Source organism: Silurus aristotelis (assembly GCF_946808225.1).
Source record: "Silurus aristotelis genome assembly, chromosome: 9".
NCBI lineage: Eukaryota > Metazoa > Chordata > Actinopteri > Siluriformes > Siluridae > Silurus > Silurus aristotelis.
The window spans coordinates 4,419,113-4,443,953 of NC_139582.1; the positions used below are offsets into that span (position 1 = coordinate 4,419,113).

Genomic DNA, 24,841 nt, shown 5'->3' on the forward strand with positions numbered 1-24,841 from the left:
ATGCCAGAGACTTGAATTATTATTCTGGATATCACATTTCCTCATATAAAATCTCGTAGAACTGCCAGGAATATCAGCACTGCTTTCTCTCTGCCAGTCAGTTCCACTCACCAAATCACTGCACATGTCATTTTTCAAGAGCTTTGCACTGATAATACTATCTCAGCCTGCATGATTATCTCCAGCTTTTGGGTTCTGTGCTTTATTTTTAACCCCCCTCTGAAAATGGCACAAACATGTAAATATCCAGAGCATGCAGAAATGTAATGCGTGTTCAGTTTGCTGCATTTAAGATTTGAAAAAAAAAAAACATATTTTTTTTATTACCCATGCACAAGTGAGTCAATTATTTCATTCTTGAAGCATTTTCCAAGCTCCCTGCAACAAGCATGTGTTCATAAATAGTATCCTGTTGCGATAAAACTGGATAAAGTAAATTTGCCTTTATTTAGACATAAAGTACAAAGCTGATTCCTGAAGTCAAGCCCTAAAAAGGCAAATGTTCCAGACGTTCAGAAAGACCTTCGCTCTGATTGTGTTTCCAGACAATGTCAGGAAACAGTGTGGCTTGCAGAGAACAATTAGCCCTGACTCATTCAAACCGAAACTGTTCCATGTTCACAAGTGGAATATGTGTGAACTGCCAGACTGTCATTCTTAATTTCTACTGCATTCTCTATTAGACATTATGATTAGTGGGACCACAGCGAGTATAAAATCCATCATGGTTTTTTTTGCTCTTCTTCTTCTTCTTTCTTTCTGTGACAGGAAGTCATTTGTCTCATAGAGTCTGGTGGAAATGACACTGATACGACTCGACTCGCACAGAGACATGGGTTATTTCTTTACACTGTTACCGTAATCAGAATTACAAAGATTTTTAGATCTTAGAATGATTTACTCATTCGACTGATCCTTTGGATTAGATACATTTAGTATCTAAATTTTCACAAAAAAATAAAAATAATTCAGATTTAACATTCTAACATTCTGTATCTCCAGTAATTAGGCAGAATATTATTGTATACTTTTGAAAAATAAAACTAATAATAAATCCTAATATGACATAACTGTGCACAGAAGGAGTCTTTTGGGTTTTTTCTTCATATTCTTTTAGCTAAACAAGTAGAGGAACAGCAATGTTCTTTTATGAAAACACACACACGCACACACACACGCACACGCACACACACACACACACACACACACATATATATATATATATATATATATATATATATATATATATATATATATATATATATATATATATATATATATATATATATATATATATATATATATATGTGTGTGTGTGTGTGTGTGTGCGTGTGCGTGTGCGTGTGTGTGTGTGTTTATATATAGGCGTGTGTGTTTGTGTTATATGAGCATTTTTATGTAATGTGGACAATCTAAATAAACCAAAATCTAAATGACTTTTTTTTATATGCAAATACATGCATGTGTGTACTTATTTAGTATAATTTTTTAGGTCTGAAACAAAAAATAATAATAATAATTCCTATTTGTGATCACCAGAATAATACAAATGATTATGAAATCAATGAATTCTGCATCTCATGAACTTTTAAGTTATAATTGTCTTTGTGGGTCATCTATTATTGAACACCTAGTCAGGATGATGCACTTTATTACAGTAGAGTAACATGGAGATGATTCTGTCATTTATTATTATATATTTCCCAAACCAAGCTGACATCAACAAATTTGGTAAAACAGTGTTCAGGCTTGAAAAGGAATTACTCCATATCTGGCAACCCAACAGGGGCCGGGCTTTGATGCATGTAGACCAGCTGTAGGTTCTCTGTGTTTGATTGCTGCCTTTGAAGACCTTTACATCTTCATTGATGATCTAATTTGCACGCAGAGGGCAACATGGCACAGGGTTCTCCATGTGCTCTCGCTCAGTGCGCCTCTGAAACCATATAAATGTGAGGAGCAGTAAAGACGCCACTTCTTTCACTTGGTCATCTTCACGGTGCACTTTTTCCCCCTCCACCTTCAATCCTTCTTCCACCAGCTCACCTTCAGTTCCCTTTTGCTTTCACCTGCTGCGTTTCGGATTTGACACCGCCGCACCACCAGCGCGCACTTTGGCACATTGGATGCACTTCAACATCGGAACCAGGGGAGAAAAAAAAGTTTGGCTGCTCTTTTTTTGAGTTGTTTTGTTTTAAAGTTCTCCAAACACCAGGATGAGTGTCAAATCTGACTCCGAGCCCAACAACAACGTTGTTGAAGAAGAGGTAAGGTTTAAATTCCGTAAGAGCTTTGCGTTTGGAGTAAGAAACGAGTGCGCACGATTCATTTTTGGTATATAACTAAAAACTAAGATGGTTATTTCTCTGAAAAAAAAAAAAACATCCAAATTTGGGTATTTTGTTCATTTAGACTATATTTATGCACCTTTTCTAACCTCATCACCCCTTAATGTAATTTTAATGTAGGTTTAGGATGGGCTGTCCATGCCTTTTTTTGCGCATTTAATTGAAGTGCCTAATTACATGTTTTCCAATCCAGAGCAACAGCTGCACTCAGCTCTAATTTCAGTGATGAACTCTGTTCAAACTATCACTGGTCATGAATCAACTTTACTCCCTAACTTTAGTACATGTAAAGTTCCTTAAATGTTTTTCCCTTCAATAACCGTAACCATGGTGTTGTCTCAGACTCCACATATATATTCTCATGGACTCTAAATCTAAACATGCCTGTGTTGCTTTTCCAGCTCTCTTTTTCATTTAGTTCCTTTTAAAAATAATTAGTTTTAAAGCTGTGGTGTTGAGTCCATACTTTAGCTCCGATTGAAAGTAATCACTCAGGGTGTAGAACCTCAGCTCATAGGGCCTCCTCAATGAAATTCTGGTAGTGAAGCTTCCTTTACAATCCAAATGTAACCTTGATCATTAACTAAGACTGCTTTGTTGTAACTTAAAAAAAAAAAAGTCAGTAGTTTAGATCAGAAGCCTGGGAGAGGAATCTGTTTTTAGGTGGAGGACGACTGTTGCTCTTGTGGAAGCTGAGGAAGGAAACCCCATCATGCTGTGGTTTTGTTTTTCCAATAGCAGTCTACTGAACAGTCGCCCTCTAAGCTCGAACGTTAACTACAAATCAGACGTGTTAATGCTGATTAGTCAAGTTAGGGCCTGGGCTTGTTGTTTTGGTTTAATTACTTATTTTTGCAGTGTTTGCTAGTTATGGTGGCTTACTTTAGGAGTTTTAGAAGGCCTTCGATCAGGAAAAAATTTAGTTTTTATATTAAACACTCTGCATAACATTACTGATCAATGGATTTTAATCTGTGATTCTCCAACTTGATTTTGTAGCCTATCCTGGTACTTCTGTACATTTCTTGCCGTTAGATTTGTTCTGCTCTTAAAATCGGTGCTTTACATTTACATATTTGGTTTCCTTTGCATTCTCTTTTAGGTGCGGACGCTTTTCGTGAGCGGCCTGCCAACAGACATCAAACCTCGTGAACTGTACCTCCTATTTAGACCATTTAAGGTAAGACTGGATCGTAGGGAAGCTCATGCACTTGCATCTGAAACTGCGGTCAGGATTACTGCTTCTACGGCCGTCTTTAATTAGAATATTAATAATTTGTACTAAAATGAGTAAATTTTGGCTTGCGTGATTTTTAATTCACTTAAATTTTTTTCCAACCATCTTCGTTAGCTATGAAATAACCCTTTTACTAAAGCATGGGTAACATGGGGCAACATCACTATGACTCGGTAAAAAAAATTGTATGGCTCGGTCTGGGTTTATGCAGAATGCCTGTAGAAACGCAGTGAGAGCATGGTTTTTTTTTTTTTTTTTTTTTTTTGGCGGGTTTTTTGTGACCTCTAATTGGGTATTTTCCTCTTTTTTAGGGTTATGAAGGTTCTCTGATCAAGTTAACATCAAAGCAGGTGAGATACTGGTTATGTTCATGTATTAGCATTTTTTTCTCTCTCCCTTTTTCCACCCAGTGTTGTGTAATTCTGGTGTTTATTTTTCTCAACCTTTTCAGAATATAGCACAAAATTGAATTGACTGTCCCTCCTTTTTTTCAGCCTGTCGGCTTTGTAACCTTTGACAATCGATCTGGCGCTGAAGCGGCAAAAAACGCCTTAAACGTAAGCCCTTGGTCAGCTCTACGCAATGCATTGATTTGATTTATTGATCTTGTGGATGTCGTGCAGTCGGCGCATATACACCCCTGTGGTTTAACCCAACATTTGTATAATTTGTAGTATTTGGTTGGCTCTTTTAAAGGTAGTCACTTGGTGTGCTTTAGATATTTACAAGTTGTGTTTACATGCATTTATTTATGATTAGCTTTACCTCAGTGGCTGAACGCGTAAGCAATCGGTGTGGTCCGAACAACCATCAAAGCTATTCAGTGGTCTTTTAATGGTGGGTGGTGAAATGTAGGGTCTTGCCCATCTAGCTGTTTGAACGCTTGCTTAATAGGGACGGTTTAGCGAGAGCCACTTGCTGGTTTTGTTTATGCCGAGACTGAATTCTTTGCCATTTTCCAAATCATTCAAAGACATGAGCAAAAGGAATGTACTTTGATGAAGTGGGTTCATAACATTAGTTACTTAAAATCTGATTCCCCTGTTACTGTAGTCTGCCAAGTTAATGTAAGCTACAGGTCATGGCTGAAAGTAAATGCAGATATGTCGACTAATGAGCCAGTGGTGATTTGAGTACATACTCGTGCTCATTATTCTTTAAAAACAATTGTAATAACCTTATACAAGCTCAATTTAAGGTCCTAAAGAAAAAGTTGGGTCGTGAGCACCAACATCGGCAGCCTTTCTTAATGGCACCCTTTAAGGAAGCGATTGCCGTTTTTAGGGGGAGGCTATAAAATATGTTGAAACAAGACGCTTTTGAAATATGGTGTGCATTCAGATGTGGTAAAAACGGTTTCTTCACAACTGTTCATTTTTGTCTGTTAATGGTATGAATGACTACGTAGGTAGGTGCACAGTGTACAGGTTTTGTTGAGCTGAGTCGTGTTCTAACGTTGGTGTGAGCTGTTAAGTGGATTTTTATTCATTGTGGAACTGTTGTTCAGAAAATACAAATCGACTGCCCTGTACTTTACATAAATTATGAGATCAATTTGATAAGTCTGACTCTAGCTATAGAAATGAATCGAAGAAAAAAAAAAGCAGAATGCACTTATTGTGCTATGAAATTGTGTAACGTCCGAAAGAAGAGAGATGGTGATCTAAACAGCTTGTTTGCTTAAGGACCCATACCTCTGGTGGAGGACTAACGAGCGGATTATGATCGCGTCTCTACCTGTGATTCACAATTATATTGACTGAAAAACCACTTGGCTGCATTTCTAAATGAGGTTTTTTTCCTTCTGATCAATTTTGCTTTCTAACATATTTGTCAATAGGCTGCTATTGTATTTTATTATTATTATGGATCTTGCAATGTTGCATTTAACAGACTTTATGCACAAATTTGATGAACAAATGCTAATGGCGATATGATGCCTGAGGTTTTAACATGATCAGCTCGGCATGAACTAATTGGAACAGAAACTAGGGGTATTGAGGGGTTTTTGGTTTTGGCCCATCTGCTCAGTATTTTTTTTTAAAATTGTCCATGATTTAAATGTTAGGACACTGAATTTTGCTAGCCTTCACAGGAAGTAGAGTGCAGTGTTCTCTCGGGCCACACTGATTTCTTGTCAGTGTTAGCCATTTTTGGCTAATTTGACCACCTTTTACCCAATTCAAGTGTTGAAGATATTTCACTCTGCACTAACACCCTATTTTCAGCCCTCGTAAACAAGCACATCTGTAGCTTTTCTGCCATCAACGAATCTCTCCTGCATGTAGACACCAGCTTGGTGCACTTTCTAGCACATTCTGCCACATGGTCAGGCACAGCCCACTCCTATTCTTGTATTCCCCCCCACCTTGTGTCTCCAGGGTGTTCGCTTTGACCCTGAGAACCCGCAGACCCTCCGTTTAGAGTTTGCTAAAGCCAACACGAAGATGGCAAAGAGTAAGCTGATGGGCACGCCGAACCCCACAAATATCCACCCAGCTCTAGGGGCACACTTCATAGCACGGGACCCATGTAAGTGTACGGCCACACGGTAGATTGTCTCGCAGCACATGCAAACACTCTGCCTCCTATTGCAGGGGGACAAACTAATTCACCTCCAGCACATGCATGCACCATTTGAGCACTGACTACCATTTTTGTGCATTCAGTATTTCCAGTATGCAACACGTATTACTTTTTTGTTTGAAAGAAAAACTGGAGATGTAAATGTTAAATCCTGTTTTACTTAAACAAGTGACAATTCACTTTTGAGTACTGCCAGTAGCTCATTAGAATTGAGGATAGATTCCAGTTCTGAATGGAGGTGTCTGGCTTGCTGTGCTTCCTCAGATGACCTGACGGGGGCAGCACTGATTCCTGCATCTCCAGATGCTTGGTCTCCATACCCCCTGTACACTGCAGAGCTGAGCCCTGGGCTGCCCCACACTGCCTTCACCTACCCTGCTGCTGCGGCGGCCGCTGCTGCCCTCCACGCCCAGGTGACCTTTCAAACATGAAACAAATGGGGGTGATGCATTGCTTTGCTATGCACCTTTGAATTATAAGGCAGGATATTACTAGTGGAAATGAGTCATTTTAAAGAAGATTTTGGGGTAAATGTAACTTTATTTAAAACCCCCACATGCCAACTTGTGGAGCTAAAAGCCCTCTGCAGTTGTAACATGAGAGGGTTGTTTCTTTTCATGAACATTCTGGTTTCTTTGGAAAATTTGACTTGAGTATAAAATTATACCAGGATGTACTGATTTTAAAATTAATTTAGTTTCTATATTCAGAACAGTTATTTATTCTATTTGCTTGTCTCAGTTTTATTGATATTGTATCGCTTAAACAATAAATATTTCAACCAATATTTCTTTTAAACACTCTAGGTAGTGTCTTGGGTGAAAAACCCTGGTCTACCAGAGAATAAAGTCAATTGTGGAACTTGTTACTGGTTCCGTATAACATTTTAATTGGGATTTGCGAGGGAACAGTAACTGCTCAGTGGGAGAGTCATTTCGATGTCCTTCACATGCCCTTTGCTTTCTTTGCAGAAAATTCATACACGCTGATTAGAAACTGGTGATTGAGTTGCCATTTATTCTCGTAATTTACTCATTTCTGGTTACTTGTACAGCATTTTAAATGCTGTGTAGTTTTTCATACAGCTAAAGGCAGGAAAAGCTGCCCTTTTTGTACATAAGTTTATCAGTTGGAAAAGTGTGTATAGTTTTTTTTATTTACATAAGAAATCCTGGGTGAAATGAGGATTCGGCAGGTAGGGTTTATTGCAGCCGCAATCCTAAAAACATTCTGGCAGATGTACTAGTTACTTGCTTTGTCTACTGGTTTTTATAATTGTACTCTAATATTTAGTAAGAAAAAAGTGACACTATTCATAACCTGTCTGGTTTTTTTTTCCTGGCAAAGCTTGGCTTTTAGTTCTCTGTGCGTACAGGGCATATTGGCAAGCGACTGTCCTGAAAGTTAAATTTTCTTTTCCTTGTAGATGCGTTGGTATCCAGCAGCGACATCAGAGTCCTCCCAACCTGGATGGAAATCGAGGCAGTTCTGTTAAAGATGGTGTGTATCAAATAATAATTTTAGATATTCTGAGATTTATATTAATTGCACACTATTTCCAAAAGTATTTGGTCACCTGCTCTTTTCTGCTACATGTGGTTCTTTTGCCAAACAGTTACCACAAAGCTGAAGGTAATTTTAATTGTGCAGTACATCTTTAGATGCAGTATAATTATATTTTGCATTCGCCTTAACTTGGAAACCCGAACCTGTTCCAGCATGGCAATGCCCCTGTGCAAAAAGTGGGCTCCATGAAGATACTACTACTGAATCCCTACTGAACACCTATGGGATGAATTGGACCGCTGACTGAACCCCAGGTCTCCTCACCTACATCCTGCCTTTCGTAATATCCTTGTGGCTGATGAACACATATCCATAAGCAAACTCCAAAATCTAGTGGAACATCTTCCCAGAAGAGTGGTGTGAATAAGAGCAAATTGGGACTACTTATGACTAGGTGACCCAATACTTTTGGCATATATGTAAAGAAATACTTTTTTTTTTTTTTTTTTTTTTTTCCAGAGATAAAGATGGCATTTACCTGTAATGGAGAGAAGCTATTGCAGCCCATACTTGACAGCCTGGCTCTTCAGGTTGTGGAAATCTTCTGAACAGGAGGCTCAGATGGTACCACCATGCTAGCACTTGCCTTAGTTCTGTTATGAATTGTGTTGAATAAGTTTGTTATAAGCAGTGAATTTGTGAGGCTGCTTGCATTTTTGCCGCTCTTTTTCTTTTCTTTTTTCTCTTTTTCTCCCCCTCACCGCTTTTCTTTGGGGGGGGGTTGTTGAGGTTGGTCAGTCGTTCGCCCGGGCCTGAACTAGATATATAGGTTGTGTCCCCATGTCTTATGTATTCCTCCTATGCTTGGTGTATTCGAATCATTTTGCGTTTGTTACCTTGGTCCTTTTGTGTTGGATATTAAAGTAGTGGCCAGCTCTGTTTCGAGGGCTTGGGTGTCTGCCCAGACAGCTTGCGCAAGCTGTGATTATGCGTGAACTATTATTTTAATGTGCCATCATGTCTAGGCTTGTAAACATTTCCATATAAGACAGTTGTGACCCTGCCAAATACAGACAATCCAAGTATAAGTAGTCTATGTGGAGAGAAGTGTGCAATTAAATAAGTAATAAGTTATTCTTTGTTTGTTTAAATGTACTGATTTAATAACCTGCAGAGCAGTTGTTGGACTTTTTCTTTCTTTTTTTTTTTTTTCTTTGTTAGCTGTCATCTTGACAGAGGTCAAACACTGTGGGTGGCAGATTTAACTGTTAACATTAGTTTGCTGTAGAAGGACGTATGCTGGATGATGGCGCATGAAGATAAAATGATGCATGAAGGGGTTTTAATGGATTATAGTACATATGGTCAATACTGACAAGTTTATTTGTAAAAAAAAAGTCTGTCGAATTGTATGATACAGTATTAAACATGTTAATGCATTACACTGATGTTCTTTCTTATTTCTGAGTAAAGGAAAGTTATAGCTTTTTTTTTTTTATACATGGGCAAGTGGTTCCCTCAAAATCAGGAATTCTCAAAACCATCTGCCCTGCAGATTTTAATCAATTTCAATACATCTGATCATCTCATCAGTTGATTATCAAGCACTTTAAGTCAAGATCCAACCTATTAAAGCAGATAGCCACTGCTTCTGAATTGAGCTCAATCTCCAGAAACCTGGTAGAGCACCGACGTTCAATTTGGAGGACTAAACTGCCCTCTAGTGCTGAAATGAAGGGGAGAAAATGTTTTGGTAATGCTGATGGAGATAGAAAAGTTTAATTCATTTAAAAAAAAAATTGTCCCATGCTTTACAGTGTTGGGATTCCACTCTCCCTGCCACATATCAGCAATATGCGCAGAGTCGGCCATGATCTAGTTCTCTTGAAACAATGGGTTATGGTCTTGCTCAAGCACCGCACAGTTGGAGATAGCTGGGGATTGAGCGCCTGACCTTCTGCTCAGTAACCCAGAGTTTAATGGAGCCTTCATCACTTAAGTTGTCTCTCAAGGAACAACAGTTATGCTTCAAGTTTTCTGTACTGGCACCAAGGTGGTGGAGCAAACTTCTACTGGATGTCCAAAAGACTGCATAATTAGTGTTCAAAAGAGGTTTAGATGACCTACAACAAATAAATCTCTCCTCTTTTTTTATATTTTTATTATGGCTTGGTGATTGGTTATCTTCCAAATTTTCTGCATGACAAATCTATAATTTAATTTTTAGGTTACAGCAGTGGAAATCACAAGCTAGAATTTACATTTATGAAGTGTCTTGGACTTGATTAACCTGCAGCATCTTTCATCGTCATTGTATATCACCTGACATATATAATAATTTAAAAGAGAATTTTTAGTATTAAAAAAATCTCCTTGCTCTGTCATTTAAATGGATCTCATTAAAATATTTAATAAAATACTTGGTTGATTGAGACTGAGCTTGAATAAAGTGTAATACATTAATAAATTCAGATGTACTTGCAAGTGTAAGTACAGGTATTAGTGGTGGTTTGACTAATCCTATATATATATATATATATATATATATGTATATATATATATATATATATATATACACACACGCACGGACAATTTCAGATGTCTAATTCACATTTATGTAGGTGCCAGCAACATGGGGGGAGGGGGGGGAGTACTGTTCGTGAACATATACGGGAACTGGATGTAATTTAATTTAAGAATTCTTATAATTAAATTTGGGGGAGTGGTGGCTCCAGCGGTTAAGGCGCTGGGTTGCCGATCGGAAGGTCTGTGGTTTGAGCCCCGGTATCGCCAGGCTGCCACTCTTGGGCCCTTGAGCAAGGCCCTTAACCCTCTATGCTCCGGGGGTCCCTTACGAGGGAAATATCAAGGTCCGTGACGTCGGAGTGACGTGGGGCCGCCTTCCCGTGGCCTCACCACCTGCAGGAGGGACCGTAAGGGACGGTGCTGTGAGGATTGGGCAGCAGTCGAAGGCGGGGGCCTGCTTAGACTGCTGCCCCCGCGACCCGAATTACGGATAAGCGGGAGAAAATGAATGAATGAATGAATGAATATAATTAAATTTTATTTTTGTGATGCAATTAATTTTATTTCATTAATAAAAAAGTTTTTTCAAGTGATCGGCTCTATTACAATTATATTGTGGCTCCTGTTCTAGCAGAAGTATCTGGGTCTTGAAGTCTCTTTCTCTAATGTCTAACAAAGTTTACCAAAACTATTCCACTTAGCAAAAGGTGGTACGGTCAGATCTCTGAAATGCACACTGCAAATGGCCAAACAGCACAGGACAACACAATTAATACTCCTCAGGCTGCAGATTCATTTAACCGGTGACAAACTTGTAGAAAATATAAGTATATTTTTGCAACCTAATTTACAAATATACCGTAGCCCAAATTCTAAGTCACTTCTGTGTTGGTGTAATTGATGTCCCTATAGACTATATGTTCAGGTTTGTGCATCATAACCATAACTGAGTCCAATGCAACTCGCATCTAGCCAATAACATTATACAATAAAGATACATATGAAGCAGCAACCAATGCGATGCAATATGATTAATCTCTATTACTATGCAGTGCGATTTGATTTGATTCAAAACATTACGATGCGATGTGGAAATAAAATGGCGCTGTACAATTCAATATGGTACAGATAGTACACTTTTATTTTTTCGGTTTAGACAGCAAATCATACATTTTAATAAAAAATAATTAAAAAGTGCCTTCTGATTTCTAACGCATGGCCATTTTGTAGTGCAAAAAAAAAAGAAGAAAAAAATATTAAATAAAAACGAGACGTTCTTTTCCTGTTCTGTCTCCAGGAAGTTACAGCTCTACCTCTGCCATGTTAATCTGTATTCTATGTGACTCTCAGGACACGCCTCGGTCTCCGTTATGTTGTGATACGTCATTCACGTAGCAGCAATGGTGCTGAGAGAACGTTCTTGAGAAACTTTAGCAAGGAGAAATCAATCTACAAATAAAATATTGGTCACAAATGGTTGGTCATTTTCTAAATAAAAGCATAGAGCAATCTACTAATAATTATGTATAAATAAATTGGATTTTACTAATGCAAATATGATTAAAAAAAAAAAAAAACGATGCATTGCGATGTCAACTTGTATCCGATGCACAGTTTTTAAAATCGATGCCGATGCACCAGTGCAAATCAGTAAATCAAACTTATCAGGGGCGTGGATCATTTGGTTGCATGCTGCAGAGAATAAATAAACCCTTTTTAAAGTTTTATTTTCTTTTATTCGACTGTGGACCGTCTGTAAGCTGTGACTACTTTGGCTAATTTCATGCAATTATGTCAGTTGTAGGATTTTTCTATGGATCGATAAATTAAGCTCATACTGATTCTGCATTATGGGGCGTTACCACTTGCATTTTCATTATATATGCAATACATTTTTTTATAAAAAATATATATAATAATCATATATTATTGTAATTGTTCGTGATGGTGTGTGGGGGACAAAAAAAATGGGGGACAATTATACTTGAAAAAAGATCTGATCAGTTTTCCGACTCAAGTTTCCAAATCCGTCCAAATGCACGAATGGAAATAAACCGGTGTCGCTAACAAACCGGTGCAAACGTCATTCTTTTGCAAACAAACACGTGTATCCTATGTGGCGGCCCAATTACGCATCGGCTTCTGATTGGTCAGTGTGCTCAGCCAATGAGCGCGGCGCGTGATCAGGGCGAGTTAGCGTGCACGCAGATAGACAGCAGATGTTCCTAATGAGGCCTGATTTTCCTTCAGAGGGCTTAAGTTCGTTTTCCACTGACGGCGAGTCTGTTGGTGTTTTAGCTCGTTCACTTTCGTAATTCTACCATGGCGTTTTCTCTGGTGAGTTTAATTTCTCATGTTAATTTTCTGTTTAAAGGTAATATTTCGGAAAAAAAGAAGCACCACCAGTCTTTTGCTTCCTGTTAGCGTCATATGTCGGTGTTTGTGTAGTCGTTATGGTCAAACCTTTTAACCATGTTTAATGTATGTATCTATTTATTTTGGTCTGTTTAAGTACTATACTTGAATAATATACAAAAAATGCTATTATTTGTCTTTTGTTTGTCTAAAGCTTAGGCCTGGAAAAAAGTACTAAAGTTTTCATAAGCACCCTTTCTTGTCCTACACAAACACCAAGGAAACGTTTGGTACTCATACTTCCTGTAAGTGTAATGTGACTTCTGTAAGTTTTTTTTGTTTCTCTTTTAGAGAGATAGTCCGAGAGCTCTTAACCGTTGGGATTCAGAGACACCAGCCCTGTCCACATGCAGCAATGCAGACATCTTTCGCAGGATGAACACCATGCTGGGAAACTCTCTGGACCTCACCGGGGTGTGCACCACTCCCAGTGCCAAGACCAAGAGGGATTCCTTGATTGGTAATTTGGTTACTGGGTTGGCTGTAGTACTTAATCCTTGCACCCAAGCTTTTGCACCTTCAATGTGCATCTTTCACCTGGACGTGTGAAATGTAGGGTAGATTATATCTTAAATGTACATTGCTAAAGTAGGGAAATGTCTTTTAAACACTACCAGTAACAAGCTGTTCTGCTCCTGGGGCTTTATTTGGGACAGAATTGGTTGTGTGTAAGCCTGGATTTGTTTATGTATTAAATGCTATATTTGGTAATTTGTTTAGTGATTAGTTTTGTGGTCATGGAAAATTTATATGCAATGCTTTTATGACCATTTTGTTACATGCAGTTGAAATAAGTTGACTTGTATTAGCAATAAAATGCATTTTCCAGTATAAAAGTGGTAAATAGACCTGCCAATGGAATCGGAAACAAAATAAAGCTTTAGTTGTGCAATAGAATGGTCTAAAAGGAATAAAATATTCAGTATGTTGGGGCATTTGTAATAGCAACGGGTGTCGTCTTGTAACATGCACGGTCCATTTGATAATAGAATTGAATTGCATGTCTAAAGAAATTGAAAGATTTTTAGTTTGTTTTCCAATATCAAGTTGTAGGTTTCTATTAGCTTGGCCAGGCAGATTAGTTATAATACAATGAGTATACGTGTCTTGCAAAAATTCCCAAATTTGCATTCAATTTCCATCATTGAGTTGCACATTATTTTTATTTTTTATTTTCATTCACTTCAAATATGCAAATAGCTTCATTTAGTGCTGCGTTGGTCATGCAACATCAAACACCCAAGACATGCGCTGATGCTGCTGAATCCGATCCGGCGCTGCTGGATGGTGTCCAGCTCAGAGGGAGCGATGCAGTGCTTCCATCCTTCAGCCTCTGATCACGCAGCCTCTGTCTGCCACCTTTCTGTGATTCGCCAGGCATCTCCTTTTCTCCCCAGCCTGCAGCTCACGTCTCAGTTCCACTGCCTCAGTCTAAGGACTGCAGCCCTGGGGAAGGCTGTGCTGGTTGTTAGCCTGCAGGGGAATTTGAGAGGAATTCGGTGGTGTCTCGGGGGGCTGTGGGCTGGACGTTAGCATCAGAGTGTGAGGGCATCAGCACCTCGATCACATGTCGCTGCATGGCATCTGCAGTGGCCTCGTGCACTCAGGCTTGCCAGCTTGCAGATTTATTCTATGACAGAGCTTAGAGAGAGAATCAGTGTTTATCAGTAGAGAGTAGAGGCTGCTTTTGAGCTGCGTGTCTTTCAAATACTCAGGCAGCTGATGCAGAGCATACACACACCTTGCTTTTTTCTTTCTCTGTTGTATTAACAGAGCGTGCGGACTCCGATCTGTGCGCTGTCCGTAGCAGGATGCTTTTTCCCAGCAATGGGCAGGAGTCATCTCGTGCTCTGCCCGATGTCACCGAACTAGGCCTGGGCCTGCAGTCCCTCAGCTTGTCTGGGTGGGAGAGGCCATGGATCAGCCATGACTCGGATTCATCAGCCCCAAACAGCAACCCTTCAAGTAAGTAATGGGTTAATAGGTTTTCTAAACTATTAATAACTTATGACTTTTGCTTTATATTTTAAATATTAAAAGCTAAACATTCTTGTGCTATTTTCAATACTGTGGTCATTTAAGAGAAACTACACTGACCTTGTCTTTAATTGCATATGTAATTAAATTGTCAAAGATTTCAAATGAAAACATTACACTAATAGATTTTTTTTGTCTAAGCAAATACATTTTTTTCAGAGGTGATTGAGGCTAAATTTAGAGGTTCAAAACAAGGCCTCTAAAGTGAGTCAGATCTTTGTGTAAAGGCTGTCAGATTCCCTGCCTGCCTCATGCCCTGCCTAGTCCTAGTAGCTGTAACACATTCTGGAGTTCTGCTTGTCTGCATGGATTTTACCACCAATATCCGGTTCTACAATCCCTCCCTCACCCCCAATGGTATCTCATAAATCACTATTAATTTAATGGTCAGTGTTTAACGTGACTGCTGTTTTGCAGTGCTCGGGATGTTGGGAAGTCCTCTGGACCAACTCCTGAACAAGCCTCAGGGCTTAATCACAAACGAGCCCAATACAGGTGCTTCAGACTTCTTGGAGAAGTTTCCAGCTTTGGCACGCATGAACTCTCGTTCACTGCTGGGTTCCCATTCCAGCAGCCCTGTGGACTCTGAGACCAGTGGCTTCAGCTCTGGCTCTGATCATCTTTCTGACTTGCTGGTGAGGTGGCAGCTTGGCTTCCATGCCTTAAATATAATTTTTTTTTATTTTTGCTTAATCTTTAATTTTATTCTTGTAATCCTTGTTTTTCTTCTGAGCAGTCCTCTTTGAGGATCTCCCCCTCTATGCCCTTCATGCCCAGCTTGCAGAAAGACCCATTAAAGCTTAGTCTAAGCTCCCGCCTGGACCATGACGGCTCTCCTTTGACCCCACCACAAAGTGCTCCCCCGGGCAGCAGTGTGTCTCGTCGCTGGCCTGGAGCCTCAGTCTGGCCCAACTGGGACCTGCTTGAGACCCCAGATGGCCCGTTCAGCATTGAGAGGGAGGCTCGCCTTCATAGACAAGCTGCCGGTATGCTGAGTGGTTTTAAATGGTTATAAATGCATGCCCTTTCTGCCTGACTTGTAGTTTTTAATGCTGATTAAAAGTACTTGCTGGGATCACAATTTATACCACTGAACCAAAAAAATTTTCAATCTTGCAAACGTTCATGTCCTACGAACAAGCCTGGAGGTCTTGTGTGCATTGTTACTGTATACTTAAGCTATTTTGCATATCTGTACTTTACTGAAGTATTTCCATTTGGGGGAGACTTACTTTAACTTTACATTTCAGTCAAATTACTTTTTACCCAACTACATTGTGAAATCAGTCTTTTCTTTTGGGTAGTAGGTTTTGTAATAATAATAATAATTGGCTCAGGGTTTGACTCATTATATTGTCACTTTGGTCTTTTCACATAAACTGACTTTAAGCAAGAGTGTGAAATAATTTTGCCATAATTAAGTACATCTTTGCTTTTCTACATTAAAATTAACACTTTTACTGGAGTAATTGTATCTACTGTAGTGCTTTAATTAAAGCACATGGTTTATGTACTTGAGCGTGTAATTTCAGACTAGTAACCTGTTGTCTTTATACCAGCCATTAACGAAGCCACCTTCACATGGAGCGGCCAGCTTCCATCCCGAAACTACAAAAACCCTGTGTACTCCTGCAAGGTCTTTCTCGGAGGAGTTCCTTGGGACATTACTGAGGGTGAGGTTTTTGCTGGTTACCCATATACTGAAATAAAATTTCCATTTTATGGTCCCTTATGATTTATTTGCCTTGTATTCTCTCACTCCAGCTGGCTTGATTAACACATTTAACTGTTATGGCCCACTGAGTGTGGAGTGGCCTGGTAAGGATGGCAAACATCCTCGCTGCCCTCCTAAAGGTAATATGCCCAAAGGTAATGCAATGGGTAGGTTTCTCAGTTCATTCTAGCACTTTGGAGGTGGTTTGCACCAGCATTTGGGTGAGAGGCACTAAGGTTTTGGATGACTGGTATTTGAGAATAGATATTCATGTGAAGTTTACTGGCTTTTGCATGCGATACCTGCACTTGTCAAACCTGCATGTGATGTGGTGCCTCTTCCTTCCTCCTAAGTGTATGTAAGGTATACTTTTGTCCTTTGCAGCCGTTTAGTTTCCTGGCCATTGGTTATTGTATGTGTGGCTTTTATTTCCTTTTCCAGTTTGCAAGGAGTTCAGTGTCTGAGATTTTTTGTTTGTTATAGGTTATGTGTACCTGGTGTTTGAGTCTGAGAAGTCAGTGCGAGGTCTGCTCCAAGCCTGCACTCAGGACCTTCTTCATCCTGAGGGCTACAGCGAGTATTACTTCAAAATGTCCAGCAGGAGGATGCGCTGTAAGGATGTAAGCATTGCTGCGTTGGTTACTCTTTAAATGGTCAGTTATAAATTGCCATTTTAATGCTTTTATTGACCTTCTCTATATGTACAGTATGTAATTGTAAACTGGAGATGCAATGCTCGTTGTGGCAGCCTTGGTATACCCTTTTTGTTGACTACTTGCATTTTGTTCGCTGACGGAATACAACTCGTTCTTGGACAATTGTGCAAATAATTTGGAAATGCGATGCATGTAGGCAAATTAGCTAGTGCCCATAAACTTAGAAAGGCATGTAAATTCTGTGGGATAACTCGACTTCATCCTGTACTCTTCTAGGTGCAGGTGATCCCGTGGGTGATCTCGGACAGTAACTATGTTCGCTGTCCTTCCCAGAGGCTAGACCCCAGTAACACGGTGTTTGTAGGAGCTCTGCATGGCATGCTCAATGCTGAAGCTCTTGCCAGCATTATGAACGATCTGTTTGGAGGAGTCATGTATGCTGGGATCGACACGGACAAGCACAAGTACCCGATTGGTGAGATTTATAATGGGATTTATTACTGTGAATGTGAAAATGCTTAGATTTTAGTGACTCTTTTTTGAGCACTAGGTGCAGATGCTGCATCTGAAGCCTGTGACTTTCCCATTGCTTTGCATTTCAGTTTTCAGGGAATTGCGGAATTGGTATTGCTGCAGTTCCCGCATTAGTTTTTTGCAGGAGAGACTGACTATTTCATTGTGTAAAGTTGGTTAACAAGGGGGTGGGACTGAATGTTTTGAACTGCTCAAATTTTACTTTTCCCCCATATGATCTACCTAGGGGAACATTTTGTTCATACATTTCTCACTTTAAACAGCTTGTGCTTCTCATTTACAGGGTCTGGTCGTGTAACCTTTAACAACCAGCGCAGCTACCTGAAAGCTGTTAGTGCTGCGTTTGTTGAAATTAAGACCCCCAAATTTACAAAAAAGGTACAAAATGGTTAACCTTAATTTTACGACATAAGTCGTGGTGTGCAAATGTTTTTAAAAACCTCAATTTAAGTGGGTATGATGTCTGTTCAGAATGGCCAGTGCTTTTTAACTGGAGGATCTGATATTTTAGGTTCAGATTGACCCCTATCTGGAGGATTCCATGTGTCAAGTGTGCAGCCGCCAACCTGGACCCTTCTTCTGCAGAGACCAGGTAAAAATGCTGTAAAACACTCTCAGGGCTTTTGTAGTGAGCCAATTAGATGAACCTTTTAGATTTGTAGAATATTCAGCTTTTTATTTTGAACTTTCAGTTTTCTTTGGGGGGGGGAGCTGTTATGACTCTGAGCATAATTTTTGCTTTTCTATCAAATAGTTGTCAAAGCAGCCATGAACAAAATAAGGTCATATTGCAAATAAATGAAGACGGCAGTTGGGTACATGACACAACTACACTTTTCGCTTTTTAATCATGATGGTATTTGTTATTGATGGAACTTGATTTCAATAAATTAGACCTGATTTTTCATTACTATGGTGGGGCTTGAAAATCCACCCCCTCTAAAGTGGGGGATTGGCAGAAAGTTTGAGAAACACTGGTTTCTCCAATTACATACAATAATTGATTGTGAAGTACAACCTCGATTTTGCTACTGATTAAATGTATTTTTCACAGGCCTGCTTTAAGTACTACTGCCGCTCATGCTGGCACTGGCAGCATTCCATGGATATCCTGAGCAACCACCGCCCTCTAATGCGCAACCAGAAGAATAGGGACTCCAGCTAAAAGCCTTGCTTAACCTGGCAACCACGTGCTCCTGCCTGGATCGCCAGCACGCCTCCGGACCAGCTCCAGCGCCAGGCCTGTGGCAGGCGCATCCCCAATGGTGTGGGTTTGCGCAAGCGCTGTAGAAAGTTCACTTTGGCACTTTTTTTTTTTTCCTTTTTTTTGGCTTGTTCACTTTGGCACTTTGCACAGTGATCTGATGGGTTTGCAGGGCCCCCCTGGATTTTTTTTTTTTTGGGGTGGGAAGAATAAGGCCATGGTTCAGAAATGCTTTTCCTAATGGAAATTTTTTTTTCTCTTTTTTTTTTTTTCCCTTCATGAACAGTCATGCAAGTTTCTTTAACTAACCGAAGCCATACAGTGCCTTTAAATTGGTTCCTCCTTTCTAGCTGCTTTTCCCATTGCAGTTAGCTGGGGTTTTTTACTTTAGAAACACCGATACATGAAGCCCAACTTTCATCTTCCAGACATTTTACGCAGTTTTTTTTACTAATTTTTACATAAAACGGTTTTAAGTCAGGACAAAAAAGATTGAACCGAAATCTACCTATTGGCTTTTTAATTTTGCTTAGGTTTTTTTTTTCCCCCTTTCTCCACAACATTTCCTGGAGAGTTTCTCCCTTGTCCGGCTTTACGTTAGTGGAACAAGGGATTTGGGTGTAATGTTTTCACCAACCCAGACTTTTTAGTGCATGCCGTCCAGAGGCATAGCTTTTACTGGGTTGCATCAAGTTTTTTGGATCAACTCAATCAGAAATGTGAATGGCCATAGATTGCACATAGTTTTATTGTTGCACTTTTTAATTTGCACTTTGGAAAGGGGTAGGTTTTTAATCACTTATTTTTGAACATCAGCAGGTATAGCTATGGGCATGATCTCAGATTACAAACAGCTGCTTGTTGAATGTACTATTCTAAACTTCACTTGAATGTACCATTGGAGCCTTAGTAGACCAAATGCAGATGTCACTTTATTTCCAGCCTCTGGAATATCAAAAGATCAAAGATGTGTGTTCAGTACCTGGACTGTCATTTCTTCACATTGGTTCCTTGCTGAGCCTCTTGAGCCCAGCTGCTTTGTCTTTTATTCTACCTCATTGTGGTCTGCTGAGTTTGAGTACTTACAGCTGTGAAGTTCAGTTTTTTTGATTGGGCACAATAAAGGTGTTTAAGCATTCATATTGCTTGTTTGGTTTTTATGCATTTTATGACTGTTTGCTAAATGATTAGGTGCTTTGAATAAAGAAAAATTAGCACCTCATATTGAATTTTTTTTTTCCCAAAATTCTTACTTTTGGGGTGCTAATAACCTGATGTCCACTAGGTGGTGTCCATATCGCATTATATTACATTTATAGGTAATGCTGTGGTGGTGTGCAGTATGAACTGACTGAACAAGTAGCTTGATGTCGTGCCCCACACCCCCGGTTGTAGATTTATAATTTTCTAACATGGTGGGCAAACTTGGTCAAAGTTCAAATTAACCAAGATGGCAAGTTGAGTCATTACTTGCACAGCTGTTGGTGTGATCTCTAAAATGTAATGGTTAACTTCATCACAGGATGGATTATTTCCACTGTGAGAGAACCAGAAGCCTGTTCTGCTTTTAGTTTTCCTGTTGGAATGGTTTGCATTCTGGGAGGAGCAGACCAACCCATGTTGAAAGCAACATTTTATCTTGAGCTATTAAATGCACCCAGACTAGTTTAGGTGTAGGGGCTAATTTCACTAAGGGACCCTACAAAATCGGGTGGGGGGGGGACTGGAATTCTTTTATATTTTTTTTGGTCCATCTGTTTTCATGGAGACTTTTTAGTATCAGTGCAGTGCCTACAGGATCAGCTGTGTCTTAGTATGCCAACCTTCTCTGACCATCTGGTCACAAAATTTGGTCTAAGATGTGGGATTTCTGGTTGGAATATTTCAGCTACATCAAGAATGCTTGCCAGCACTTGAAATGATTAGTATGTACCTGGCTTTTAATGTGGAACCCATGGGTGGGATGTCCTTCCCTCCAGCATGGGTCTAAGCTAGAATTGCTGTTTTACAGGAAGAGAATGCAAAGACCTTCTACACAATCCTGAAACTGTGGTGATGTGCACCAACTCAATTCTTAGCATGAGGGAGACTGCCTATGTAAGGGCTCTATGCCCCCTACCAACCTCTAGATCTAGAATAGCTAAATCCCCACATAGCACATGAACATCTTACCCACACTGATCTCAAGATGAATGTATGGAATGAGCCAAATCCAACAAAAAAATTGGAGTCTCTGCTACTCCAAAGATCATCTTTTTCAAACTTCAGTTTTGGAGATGTGCATCTGAAATAATGTGCAATGCAACTTCATTTAGAATGAAGTGAGATCCAAACTGCCAAAGGCAATGATGTGTTCCTTGCTGGTCTATTTTTGGCCAGTAAGAGGCAAAAATGCATCCTTTCGGAAAAGTGTGAAAAAGAATAGCTGGCAACAGGCTTCGGTTTCTTCCCCAATTACTCGAGCACCTTCTGTTTAGGCATCCCTCACTCTCCGTTACATAACCTTGTGCTTCGGCGTTAAAAATCGCTTTCTGCTCTACTTTCTGTAGCTGGGTTTGATCTATTCTTTATTGGGGGGGGGGAATTAACAATCCAATCTGTTGTAGAAGCATTTCCTTACAAAACCGACCCTCTTTGTCTTTGTAAACTTTGGTACTTCTAGAAATCTCTGGGTTATGGGGTTAAAGTTCAAGCTTTATTTCTTTAACCATGGCCCTCTGGATAGAATAGAGGCCTGCTTAATGAGCGTGGGAAAGAGGGAGGGCTTGGACAGGATGTGCTACCCCAAGAAAGAAAGATGCAGCAAGGCATGATAAACTCATTCGAGCTGTCGTGATGAAGCAAGAGTGAGAAGCGATGCCAAGACTCCTGCTTTTCCTTAATGGCCGCCTTTCCACAGTCTGATTTATGATCATCTCAGGATTATCCTGGTGTATTTTCTCAAACCTGTTTGGAGATTTAGGGGCCATAGAAACCAGTGGACCTGAACTTGCCCATGTCAAGTCCTGCATAGCCATGACCCCTGTGTCCCCAAAGCTCATTCTCAAAGACGAGTGTTCCCAAGCTTTCTGAAATGGGAAACGGTGAGAACCTGGTTGCTTCACCATTCAGCGATTTTAGGTTTTACTGTACAGTTGAGGACGGCCAGCTTTTGAGATGTATTCCGAAAACTGCAACATGTAAGGATACATTGGTTAGATCTGCATCACTAGTGTTTATTTCACGATCGAAATGAAATTCGGATGATTTTTAAATAGTGATTTTGAGGGATTAAGCAAAAGGAGCGAAACATGAGTGAACCAGAGAGAGGGATGTAGCCAAGCATGCTGATGATGGCCTCAACATTCAAGGAAGTTGTCATGGAGACGGCACAGTCTCCTTGGCCTGGTTAGTCTTTGGGACATGCGATTTTGCACTCAGGCTTAGTGGGTCCAGATCTTTTGTTGTATATGTATGCTTACTAGTCATTTTAAACATTCGTTGCTACCAGAAATCAAATAATATAGACCTCAATAAAAGGGGATACATAAAAGGCTGGAATACTGTTCAGAAGAAATCCTGGCTTCAGCTCAGACCAGCTTGGCTTTAATGGTTGAAGCCGTCTGCGGTTTGTCACGTTCCCCGAAACGGCGACTGCAAAGGCGGGAGTCTGCGCGTTTGTACGAGTTGCACTCACGCCAGCTGGATGCAACCCCTACCACGAGGGAATATGACCACCGAGAATGCGGAAGCTCACAGAAACCACAACTAAAGAGCCAAACTGAACACAGTAACACGGCAGCCGCTCTGTGCTCACTGAATCACCAAGCCACGCTCACAGTAAGAGTGAAGGAAACCCATTGGGTTCAGCAGAGAAACAGAAATATGAGCATGCCAAGTCTGCTGCAGCCAAAACAACTCTGAAGGAAGTACCAAAACATGAGGCCACATTCAAAGCAAATATTCAATTTACACTTCAGCAGAGTTTTGGGAAAAGGAGACAAGTAAAACATCTGTAGAAGTTTTAGGAAAGGTCTGTACTCTGAGCTTTGCAGTTCATAAAGCAGTCCTTCAGTGTGATTAATGCTTGACTAAACTGTATAGCTGTTCCTATGTCCAACAAAAACAGTGACTCATCAATAGACATTAAAAAACCCCTTCAAAGCTGGAAAGAGTTGAAGGTATGACACAGTGGTGTTTGTGCTAGACGCTGGAAGCTTGTGTGTCGATGACTAAGTCTCGAATCTTGAGTTAATCGTTACTCATTGCTTACTAATGCTAGGTTACTTGAACATAAGCAGACTGCTCCTGGGTTCTTTTTAGTCACAGCTTTCATCATCTTTCCTCTCAGTATTGCCAGTTATTCAGTAGCATCTCCTAACAAAAATGCTTTTGTCAATCTTTCTGAAGGGTGTTTTTGCACTCTTTTCTGTACCTCCTCACAGGTCCAGGCATATGGGGATTCATTTAGAAAATTTTTGCCACTCTTACCAGCCCAATAGGTGGCGATAGTATGTAATAAAAGGTTCGGTCAGCTGCCTCTGGAGAAATGTAAAGAGCAGGTGAACTGAAGGTGAAACACAAATGTCACCTTGAGTCATGCTGATATATACTTATTGTTCCACCACTTTATAGTTCACAGGAAGTCTGGCATTTCAACCCGAGGGTGCGATTTTATGAAAAAAAAAAAAATAATTTTTTTTTAAAAAAATCCTTTTCTTTCATCCCCTATTCATTCCATTGATGTTTGCATCCTTTTTATCCATATATTATTTACTTCATCGATCCATCTTTCCTTTTTTTATCCATCCACCCCTTCATTTGGATATCCATCCATTTACCTATTAATTCATTAATTAATTTCTCCTTTTTCATCCTGCCATCCAACTATGCTTTCTTTTATACATCCATCCAGCCATCTATTTTTCCTTTTTATGCCTCCATCTACCCAGATTTCTATGCCATTTACCTTTCCATTTTTTTCATCTATCCTTTCTTCCATCATTTTTATATCTTTCTTTCTTTCATCCATCCTTTTTATCTACCCATCCATCCACCTTTTCATCGCTCTTTTTTAATTCTTTGAAAATGGTATCACAGCAGTGTAGAAAAGACGTTTGTATTTCCTTCATGATCCTGATCCACAAATCAGTGTTTATTTTCCTACTGGCGTGACTCTTTTACACAAACACTGTAACTACACAAAATAAAACAAAATACGCCGCAGAAAAAGGGAAGAAAATGCGCAAAGCTTTCTCTCTCTCTCTCAGAGCTGAGGAATAATCTGTTTAGATGGAGCTCAGAGTGGAAGGAAACAGAAGAGAACCTAAGTGCTATTCTCGGCAAGAATATGCATGTTAATCATAGAAAATAATATTTACCCTCAAAAGGGCAAAGTACAGGGTCTGGTCTGTTTCAGATTTGATGGTCAGAGCAGAAACTATTTAAAAGCTAAAAAAAAAAATAATAAAAAAAATATTTTCTTGCTTTAACTTTAATCAAGCTTCATGCACTAAACTTTATTGTGACTGAAAAATGAGAGCTTGAAGAATATCTTTAGTCTTCATGCAATTTAAAACACGCACCCCTCTCCAGACAGCGTTCTGATCCAGCTATATGAAGCACATCCAGATCAAGGTTACCCAAGTTTCCATTGCTAAACAGGAGATTCTCTTTAATCAGACCTCTAATTTGAGAGCTAGAAACAGAATAATATCATTTAGCAAGTCTGGGCTGCCTTATACTACACTGACAAAAGTACTGGGACACTTCCCTCTTCCAGCCATATGTGGTTCTACCACCATGTTTGGAGGCTCTCGATTGTATCCCATATGTCTGTGTTTGGCCTTCCATCCACATTAAGGCGCCTTTGTCAGTCAACAAAAACGTAGCTCTCCAAGGTGAATGCATTTGAACATTTGCATCACAGTGTGAACTGTAAAACCGGAGGCTTTCCAAAAAAGATGATTGCCGTGACATTTCAAAGAGCCAAAAAATAAACGGCAGGTGGAAATCACGCATTGAGGAACAGCCCATGTAGGATGTTTTGGAGACAAGGTGAGGGAGGCAAGATTGAAATGTTTTGGACATGTGCAGAGA

At 39.8% G+C, this 24,841-nt stretch overlaps 2 protein-coding genes across 5 annotated transcripts; both read left to right on the plus strand.

Moving 5' to 3' along the window:
• The first annotated feature begins 1,787 nt into the window (after positions 1-1,787).
• Positions 1,788-9,119, plus strand: rbpms2b (RNA binding protein, mRNA processing factor 2b). Of its 2 annotated transcripts, none has more exons than XM_083550081.1 (8): positions 1,788-2,267; positions 3,451-3,528; positions 3,897-3,935; positions 4,080-4,142; positions 5,967-6,117; positions 6,436-6,584; positions 7,598-7,671; positions 8,197-9,119. In XM_083550081.1, the coding sequence occupies exons 1-7, from the start codon at positions 2,217-2,219 to the stop codon at positions 7,664-7,666; spliced, it is 600 nt and encodes a 199-aa protein (XP_083406207.1). In that variant the 5' UTR covers positions 1,788-2,216; the 3' UTR covers positions 7,667-7,671; positions 8,197-9,119. The 2 variants fall into 2 exon arrangements, 1 of the variants encoding a protein (XP_083406207.1); XR_014534983.1 differs by having other exon boundaries at positions 1,827-2,267; positions 7,598-7,785; positions 7,929-9,119.
• A 3,262-nt stretch (positions 9,120-12,381) lies between these two features.
• On the plus strand, positions 12,382-19,903 carry cpeb1b (cytoplasmic polyadenylation element binding protein 1b). Of its 3 annotated transcripts, none has more exons than XM_083549985.1 (12): positions 12,382-12,540; positions 12,910-13,078; positions 14,392-14,583; positions 15,073-15,290; positions 15,392-15,641; positions 16,215-16,328; positions 16,420-16,536; positions 16,853-16,989; positions 17,302-17,500; positions 17,843-17,937; positions 18,071-18,151; positions 18,614-19,903. In XM_083549985.1, exons 1-12 carry the CDS (start codon positions 12,526-12,528, stop codon positions 18,722-18,724), a joined length of 1,698 nt encoding a protein of 565 aa, XP_083406111.1. In that variant the 5' UTR covers positions 12,382-12,525; the 3' UTR covers positions 18,725-19,903. The 3 variants fall into 3 exon arrangements, with proteins under 3 accessions (XP_083406111.1, XP_083406112.1, XP_083406113.1); XM_083549986.1 differs by having other exon boundaries at positions 16,420-16,524; XM_083549987.1 differs by having other exon boundaries at positions 16,420-16,509.
• The last annotated feature ends 4,938 nt before the right edge of the window (positions 19,904-24,841 follow it).